Source organism: Gloeophyllum trabeum, assembly GCF_000344685.1.
Source record: "Gloeophyllum trabeum ATCC 11539 unplaced genomic scaffold GLOTRscaffold_00014, whole genome shotgun sequence".
In the NCBI taxonomy this organism is placed as follows: Eukaryota; Fungi; Basidiomycota; class Agaricomycetes; order Gloeophyllales; family Gloeophyllaceae; genus Gloeophyllum; species Gloeophyllum trabeum.
Window position 1 is genome coordinate 827905 of NW_006920423.1, and position 8756 is coordinate 836660.

At 52.9% G+C, this 8756-nt stretch overlaps 3 protein-coding genes across 3 annotated transcripts; 1 reads left to right on the plus strand and 2 right to left on the minus strand.

Annotated features, from left to right (window-relative positions):
• Positions 1-416: 416 nt before the first annotated feature.
• GLOTRDRAFT_80936 (MFS general substrate transporter) lies at positions 417-2496 on the plus strand (the record flags this gene model as incomplete). The annotated part of the gene is made up of 12 exons (XM_007871612.1): positions 417-596; positions 653-713; positions 777-901; positions 954-1170; positions 1226-1290; positions 1347-1425; positions 1487-1637; positions 1692-1728; positions 1787-1970; positions 2024-2165; positions 2221-2252; positions 2312-2496. 12 exons carry the CDS (start codon positions 417-419, stop codon positions 2494-2496), a joined length of 1458 nt encoding a protein of 485 aa, XP_007869803.1.
• Positions 2448-4831, minus strand: GLOTRDRAFT_65526 (class II aaRS and biotin synthetase). Its single transcript, XM_007871613.1, has 4 exons — positions 3683-4831; positions 3259-3623; positions 3007-3208; positions 2448-2948 (listed from the first exon to the last, which is right to left on the minus strand). The coding sequence occupies exons 1-4, from the start codon at positions 4816-4818 to the stop codon at positions 2750-2752; spliced, it is 1902 nt and encodes a 633-aa protein (XP_007869804.1). The 5' UTR covers positions 4819-4831; the 3' UTR covers positions 2448-2749.
• A 1293-nt stretch (positions 4832-6124) lies between these two features.
• GLOTRDRAFT_96150 (uncharacterized protein) lies at positions 6125-8018 on the minus strand (the record flags this gene model as incomplete). Its single annotated transcript, XM_007871614.1, has 4 exons — positions 6125-6185; positions 6441-6772; positions 6809-7672; positions 7743-8018. The coding sequence occupies 4 exons, from the start codon at positions 8016-8018 to the stop codon at positions 6125-6127; spliced, it is 1533 nt and encodes a 510-aa protein (XP_007869805.1).
• Between the last annotated feature and the right edge of the window lie 738 nt (positions 8019-8756).

Below are 8756 nucleotides of genomic sequence, written 5' to 3' on the forward strand. Positions count from 1 at the left end.
TCGATCTGCAAACGGCTGTCACTGCTCGGAACCAATGACAACATAACGAGTGAGCGCTCACTCTCGAAACGGGTACCTCTCGCTGCGGCCACTGCCACAGGAAGCTGCTGACTACTGCGCCAGCTAGCGTAATCGGTTCGAAGATCCTCCTTGGATTATCTTCTATGCACGATACAGCCAATCGTAAGACATGTATCTTAGTACCATTCCTAGTGAATCAAGCATTCGGGCTTTTTACTCCGTTCGAAGCTCGACCTCCAGTATCTGCGCTTACCGCTTGGAGCAGCGCTAGGCTATGCTTCCCAAGATGGGGAGTGTGGTATACCGTATATATGGCCTGCGTCTCACCGACCATGGTAATATTACCCTCTTGACCAACTGGCTGCGCCATGCCGAACGTCTCAGACAGAATCCCCATGACCACTTTTTCCTCGATTTCCAAGATTGACTGCGACGAGGAACTACGACTATCGATTAGCAAGGATGATGCTGGCACCATCTTTACCACGAGCCGACCTGTGTCCCTCGATTCGCCGTCTGGAGTCCAGTCAAAATACAGACTATATAAGCAACGTTTTGTCGGTCTCGCGGCAATTGTGAGTCGTCCGTACCATGTTCACCGCGTGTCATTGATCCATCCACGCCTCATCAGTTCTTTCTGAACGTTGTCGCCGGAATGGCCTGGCCGTGGTTCGGTCCCATTTCAAATCAAAGTAAGCAGTGTACTTAGGTATTCTTAGTCTTGTGACTGACTTCCTGGCTTTCCCCCCATTCAGCTTCTATAGAGTATGGTATCAGCTTGGACAGTGTCAACTGGCTCAGCAACACCTACGCTATTGTCTATGTACCGGCGGCAATCGTTGTCCCCGTCCTTGTGGCGCGGTATGGTCTTCGGACATCGGTAATCTACCCTGCTGTGTACGGAAAGAGCCCAGCTAAGCTCCCAACTCCAGTGCATCATTGCTACCATTTCTCTCTTTGTGTCAGCTTGGGTCCGCTATGGCTCTACTCCTCGCTCGTTGTCCCCGGATTCGGCATACGCCCTCCTTACTATCGGTCAGGCGATGGCCGCTTTTGCAGCGTCTGTCTTTCAAGTGATCGGCCCGAGATATTCAGAGACGTGGTTCGACCTCTCAGGACGGACGACCGCTACAATGGTTGTGGCAATTGGTAAGGATGCTTATATCGTATGAGTCCGCGGACTGCATTCTCATATCTGTTACAGCAAATCCGATTGGCAGTGCTCTCGGGCAACTCATCTCACCGATTGCAGGGACGACAAGGCAATCAGTGAGTAGCTCTCTTTATTATGAATCCATGGCCTAACCCGAATTTTTGACATTCAGATATTGATCCTTGGAATCATATGCACGGCCGTTACGCCAGCTGCTCTAGGGATTGGTAGCGCCCCACCAACACCACCAAGTAGGCGTTGCCCCCGCTTCGACGTTCGCTCTCGGTTTATCACTGAATAATCATCTTTCAGCTTATACAGCGTCACAACAAGCCCTCACTCTTACCTCCCTCTTACGTGCTATAGTGGGCAAAGAGAGGATTGGTGCGCCGGCATATATGACAGTTCGCGAGAGGGTTGATTTTGCGATCCTGATCATAGTGTTTGGCGTTCTGGTCGCGGTGTTCGTGCTTCTTTGACCCCTTCGTGTCCTGAAACTCAGGTCCTTCTTCTCTAGGACAAACACCTTTTCCATTCTAAGTGACCAGTACATGGTGCGTCTTATGCTCTGCCCTGAGCCTAAACCATCGACTCACGTTTCACGGGCAACAGAGCCCAGTTGGTTACTCATCAGACCTATCGGGCCTCATGGGAGCTACGCTCCTCATTGCCGGCATAGTAGCAGCCGTAGTCACCGCGCCCCTCTTTGACCGGGTGCTCACCCACCATCTCAGCACCACAGTCCGCGTCTCGTTGCCCATCATGGCCGCCGCCTGGCTCTCGTTAATCTGGGCAGGTCAGTAGTCCTTGAGCACTCTACTGCAGATCGCTGATCGTTCGCCTCCGGAGTTAAACCGCATAACGCTGGAGCGCTGTTCGCCATCATGGCCGTCCTCGGGGCGACGTCTATCACCATGTTGCCTGTCGCACTTGAGCTTGGATGCGAACTCACCAGGAATGCCGACAGCAGTTCGGCCTTGCTTTGGGCCTCGTAGGTTCCGACACTTCCTCTAAACGTACGAGAGCTGATCTTTTCCCTGTCCCAGAGGAAATCTGTTCTCTGTCGTCTTCATATTGTGTATGTATGCTTCACGTACTGGCTCCTTACTCCAACCGCTGACATATGTCTGTACTCAGCTGAAGGTGCGCTCAGAGCGGGCCCGGACGCCAACCCGCCCTACAACATGCGGAGAGCTCTCATATTCAACGGGGCCTTCGTATGGGGTGCTATCGCATTCGGCATCCCCTTCAAAGGCCAGCAAACGAGGCGAGCCCTAGATGAACAAGGAATCCTCGAGGGGCGACAAGAAACAGAGGCGTGATACTTGTATTCAGAGACCTCGACGGACTCCAGCATCTAGATACATGGACTTCAGTATGATAGAGCACTCTGCAGCTGATTATCTGCAACATTATCGTGTTTTATCACTGTACGGAGTCGCGACAATCAGTACAATCCTTAAAGAAGTCAGATAGTGACAACCAAGTACGAACGTCCCGGGACGCGTGCCAGGCGTTCCTTTTTTCCGTGTGCTGTGGCACATAATAGCTAGATATACTGCCACCTACCTATCCCTAATATGTCTTCGTCTTGATCAGCCCCTGCATCAAATCGAAACTATTCCCGTCTGGCTGCAGGTCAATATACTCGACACCCATTCCTCCGCCCGCCCTACGCTCCGGTATGGTCCTCAACAGCCCGTGTTCCGGCGTAATCCCACATATCCGCACATTCTGCGGCGGTGAGACGGAAGTAACCGTAACCAACTGGTCCCTGTATACCCGTGGCATAAGCTTATATATTACAATGGGAAAGGGAAGAATGGGCATACGAGTGCAGCCACCGTTCGAGGTATAGATCCATGAAGGGCTCAAAGGACCCACCGTGCTCCACAAACGTGCGCCACATCGCGTCGAACTTGGCGAGGATAGTCGCAGTGGTTGCCTCCATACTCAGGTTCGCCGCCGACTCTGGTGGCAAGAGCTGCGCGAGCGACAGCGTCGGCCGCGCATTCATCACGTTGAGCCCGGAGCCTACTAAATTCAGCCTAATGCACACCGCGGAGCAGTGTCCCTTTACGCACCGATCACAACCTCGACCTTCCCGCTCCCAAAACTTGTGTTCACGAGTATGCCCCCGATCTTCCTGTTCTCCCCACCCACAACCGCATACACGTCATTCGGCCACTTTATCCTCACCGCCGCCCCATACTGCTGACCGAGCACGGCGGGATCCCGACACGCCTCCGTCACTGCCAGGCTGAACAAATACTGCACAAACACGAGCTTCTGCGCGGGCACCTCCTTGAGTGACGGGCGGATCAAAAGCGAGATGGGAAGGGACCCGAGCGGGGAGAGCCACACGTTGTTCCCGCGCCCGCGCCCCGTGAGCTGGCGGCTCGCGAGCGAGAGGAGCGGCGCCGGGAGATTGCTTAGTAGGCGCGGGTTCCTACGTAAGCATGGGGGAATCCGTAAGTCGGTCCGCAGGGTTGGGAGAGGGCACTTCACTTGTCAAGCATCGTCTGCGTGCTGGTGACGACTTCCGCGTAGAGGAGCGCCTCCCCCATGCCCCACTCGCCCTCGGGAGCCGCGTCCGCACCCAAGCCCTCCTGCGCCCTTGCGCGCTGGAGCGCGGCGAAGTACTTGCCGACGTCGAACAGCGGAGTGTGCTCGCTTGAGGGGCGCTCGGTGGGGGTGCACACGATAACATGTTTGGGCTGCCAGTTAGCTTCATCCGGCTCTCCGGTGTGCTCGAGCGACCGCACGCGTGCTTCACGCAGCTGATCCAGACCTGCAGAGAAAGGGTGGAAGGCGAACGTGTCATTCGTATCCACGAGGGTCGCCGATCCAGAGCCCATGTCCACGCCGATGGCGCTCAGAACCCGCGGGATGATGTCGGCCCTCGAGGTCGGGGCGATAAGGAACTGGGGCAAGGGACAGCTGGGAGGCTTGTCCTCTGGTAGGTGCAGGCCTAGCTCGCGTAAGGTATCCCGGAGCAAAGTCATGCGGACTTGCTCTGCTGCTTTGATTTCTTCTGAGGTCAGTGACGACCCTATATCCGCGGTGACAGGGTATTCGAGACTCGGGGACCAGAACGCAGCCTTTCCACCGTTTTGTGTATGACATACCACGCCAGCGACTTCGCTGTCTGCGTACCGAGAAAGAATCTTCGTTGACCCCACTTCCTCCACACCGCTGAATTCACTCCATCCGTCATGGTACACGTTCCCCCCTTGTTGCAAGGGCTTCCACTCGGACGCATCATCTTTGCTGCGAAACATAGGATAGATGGTAACACCGGCAGTCTTGTCTTCGAACCGCAAGGCCTGATGCCCCAGATCGCTGCTGCCTTCGAGTCCAGTACGAGAACCCCTCAGAGACGCCCCAGATGACAGACCTAGATACGCCCCACCGTCCTCCACATAGCTTTTAACCGCATGGACTGCCTTTGCTGACGATAGCACCGCCCGACAGGAAGGAAAGACGAGGAGAGCGCAGGCCGTGGACCAGGGGTGGTCGGCGAGCGACTGCTTCGTGACGGCCTGGACGGTGTAATTGGGAAGGAGGAGGGAACAAAACGTTGACAGGGTATGACTGAGAGAAGCGGTGAGCACTTCCGGGCCTGTGTAGACTAGGACGTTCATCCAGATCCTGCTCGAGATGGTCTGAGTCGAGTTCTGTTTTATTGGTGTAGATCTTGACGAATACGGCAGGTCTGTAGGACCCGGGTCACCTCAGATTATTCGAGATTCAAATTGAAATACAGTCGACTCTGTCTTAACCCATACCTGTCATAACCCATAACCTGTAATAACCCATAGGTTTTTGGCTTCCACCGACATGGTAGATAGTAAAAACCCATAAGTCTGCCGTATCCCATAACCCATAGCTTTTTGAAGGGTCATAACCCATAAAACAACCTATATTAGGAAGGTACAGGTCTCCTTCTCACGAGAATCTGGACCATCTGGACCCTTAATTTTTGGTTCTCGTGGTATTTCAGAAGATAACCCATATCAGACTCAAGATTCCGTATCTAAACGGTGTCATAAACGACGTCCGGCCTATACCGGATAGGCTGTCTGTCACGCGTACTAGGTAGTCACATAATGTCACACGTTCTGGTAACCCATAGTCTGCAGAAACCCATAACTTTTGGGTTCCACGACCCGTTATGGGTTAAGACAGAGTCGACTGTATTCGCAAGCCGCGCTGGGCAGGTTTTCAATCTACCCAAAATCAGCAGAGCTGCAGGAAGGCGGTCAGTAGTTGGAATACAAGATTGGTAGCGGACATTAACCACCTTGCTAGCGTTTCCTTGCGGGATCACAGCAGTCTCTGGGAAAACCAGTGATAATCTTGGGTGCCTGTAGGAGCGGTGTGGGGCGATATCTACTGTCCACCTCTTTCAATGCTGGTACGGCGAGTCCCTTCAGACGGGTTTTCTGGGCTTCCTTGCGCGGCGACTTCCATCGTCGGAGGACGAATCATTGATTATGATTTCTCCAGGAAATACAACACGGAAGCTTATACTCGCAGGTATGTGCCGGAGATGATGGTGGTTCGAGGTCAAGATGCATTTATTGGAAGTTTGGAGCATCCATGCAAGGGCGCGACGCGTCACGGTCGAGGACGTGTTTACGCACGTGACATTGAGCTAAATAAGCTCAAAGAAGCCCAATTTGTCCATAGTGGCGGGAGGGAGTGCGGGCGATGGATCGGTCGATGCAGCGCCCTGTAATTGGCGAGGATGGCTGCCTGGAGATAGAGGAAGATTTATCAGAAGGCCCGATATTTGACCGCAAGTGACTTTTCTAACCTCTGCTCATGTCGCATCTGACCCTGCGTCAAGGAACAAATCCTTCCCTGTGGCCGAGCCTCTCCGGCGGAGTCTCCGCCACCTCCTCCCCCGACTTGACGTGATTGTTACGCAGCAGATATACCGACATACTACTGTTCTATCCCAGTTTGTTTGTCGTCGAACGTGGTCATATTCCCGTCAGTGCAATTACTACAATCAATAAATGTCGAAGGAGTATTAATCTTTTTCTGCATCAGCGTCGCCGAAATCGACCCTCGTAAGTGCATTCACAGATGATAATAGCTACGTTGAGCATGAGTAAGTAGTCGCTGGCGAAATTGTTCAAAGAAGAGGTCACTCTTGCTATACAGGCTAGCCGCTAAGGTCCCAGTCGACACTCTTGCCTGCTCCGCGAGACAACGTCTCCGCTCCTGTTGTCGGGCACCTGTCAACACTCGTACGTACCTTTTGACCGCATCCCATTTCACTTGGCCCCCATTCTCGTCCATTGCCCAGATAGTTACGAGGTTCGGAAACAGTCTTGACAAAAACATCGCTACCGCCAGTGGGTCGCTAACACGGGATTGCCCAAGCTGCAAATGACTGATCTCGAGGTTATATATCATCGCTTCCTCAGGGGTTGTAGCCTCGTAACCATCGTCCATAGCGTTGATAAACAGGCCTGCCAGGCTGAGACTGCTGAGGCGGGGACAATGCTTCCCGAGTGCGGCGAGCGCCTGGAGTGAGAAGCTCGGCTCAGCCTCCGCATGTGTGTATGCCGAGGTAGCCAGGGTGAGCTGTCGCAAATGAGGTCAGGCTTGGGCCATCTCCACCAGCGTTGCATCTTGCCCCGTGAAGCCGCCTTGAAACAGAAGCTGCAATCCTTCGAGGTGCCTCAAGAGACGCAGAGGCTGGAAGAGGTGTAATGGTACCAGAGTGCGTGGTGAGTTGAACGATCCGCGGATAACTATGCCGCGCAAGGATTCTAACAGAGGAAAGCAACAAAGACGATCGATGAGAAGCATGATATCACCGAACGTAAAGTCCTTGACTCCCACCTGTAGAGAGCAGAGGGGACGCTGCCGCAGATAATCAAGGAGTTCAGCGCAGGTGACTAGACTGTCTGCCTTGAGGATGAGATGGCGAAGGGCCGGATAGGGATGGCCCGCATTACGACTCGACCAGAGCAGCGCGGTGTGATCCTTCATCAAGGTCATCTTCAGGGTCTGCACATTTGGTAATACTGCTATTTGCACTATATCGTTGGCAGTTAGAGGCAGGTCCCATTTCAATGTCGAGAGGCTAGTGAAGGATGGTGTGGATCGGCATAGCAGCGCATACATGTTCACTCTGTTGTGTAATCCACACTCAAAGGCTAAAGACTTCAATGAAGGAGTTTGTGCTTGGACGAAGTCCAGGAAAGAGGCCAGGTGTCTCGATGGAGAAAAGGGACCAAGGAGACTAATGTGCAGCTTGCAAAGATGAGGCACAAGGAAGAACGATATGTATGCAAGTGTGTCGGTCCTCAGACACCAGTGCAGTTCTTGAAGGTTCGGAAAGCATGGTGTCCGGTGGTGAACGGAGAGTGCTGCTATGACGTCCTGGTGGTCTGCATCCCCAATGAGGATAAACCGGACTTTCACAGTGTAAAAACAAAATCGGTCCCACTCGGAGGGTAAGGGATATCCACGGAAAATCTGGCATCTCGCAAGAAGTGGATGCATTGTATTATTACGCAGGGATACGAGTTGCGCTGGTAAGACACACTAGTTCCCCATTGTCCGTGACCTCCCACAAGTCCTTCGGCATGCATCGTACAAGATTCCCTAGGCTTCCTTGCTGCCACCACAGGGCATTCAAAGCCGGTTCTTGAAATACCTTACACATTCGAGCGAGTGCATTCAAGGCAGAGGCATATTCGTCGTAGTTGGGAAGAGATACATATAGCTCTGAGTCGTCGTTAAGACTGGCAGCATAGTAGTCGTCAGCAAGAGACTCGACCACTTTACCTATGATCTCCGTGATATAAAGGCAGTGATGCATAAATGGAAGGGAAAAGTGCCCTTAGCGTCAGGGAACAGCACAAAGCCAACAGGTCCAACACAGATATAAGAGCAATAACATAAGATCAACGTCAATGATCGGCTGGACTTGGTTGCAGGCAGCCAGAGCAGGGGCAAAGATGCCGACGTGAAGTCGGCACTTCCCAGTAGTGGACTGTCAATCTATAATACAAAAGGTGGTTGCCTTTCCCACGGGGGATAAACGCAGCATTGACTTTTATGGCAGTCGGGCTGTGGCTTAATTCCGATTCCCCTAGAATCGGTTTACTGTTCAGTCGTTGTATAGGGCTCTCTGGTGATCGAAAATTGCCAGCGTTGAACAGGGGTTATACCCCTTATAGCCCAAATTACCTTAACTGTAACGGGAGCACCCTCCTTAAATGGAAGGTCCACCGATCCAGATCTTACCACCATCAGCAAATAGGAGCTATTACCCCTCATGTCAATAATTACCATTTGTGAATAGGGACTAATTCCAGATATGTAGTGTGGTCTCTGCACGGCACGATCCTTTCAAGATCTCGGGCCAATGGCACTGTCAGGCATCCCCCGGCTGTGTGTGGAATTGCGCCGATGGCAAGTACCCTGCTGCCTACGGCACAAGATTGGTAAGTTACATATGAGGCATAGTATTAGTACTGGCAGCATTGAGGCCTCAGCCTGACGACGTGCATCTCAGCTACAGTATGCATGTGCACTGACTCAGTGACTCGATAGT

What these genes read in the sequence shown, in the direction of transcription:
- GLOTRDRAFT_65526 (XM_007871613.1), bottom strand. Translation starts at nt 4,818, where the DNA reads ATGAACGTCCTAGTCTACACAGGCCCGGAAGTGCTCACCGCTTCTCTC. An exon ending in GAAGGTCGAGGTTGTGATCG is followed by an intron (nt 3,209 to 3,258) that starts GTGCGTAAAGGG and finishes TGAATTTAGTAG; the next exon opens with GCTCCGGGCTCAACGTGATG. An exon ending in CTCGAACGGTGGCTGCACTC is followed by an intron (nt 2,949 to 3,006) that starts GTATGCCCATTC and finishes ACGGGTATACAG; the next exon opens with GGACCAGTTGGTTACGGTTA.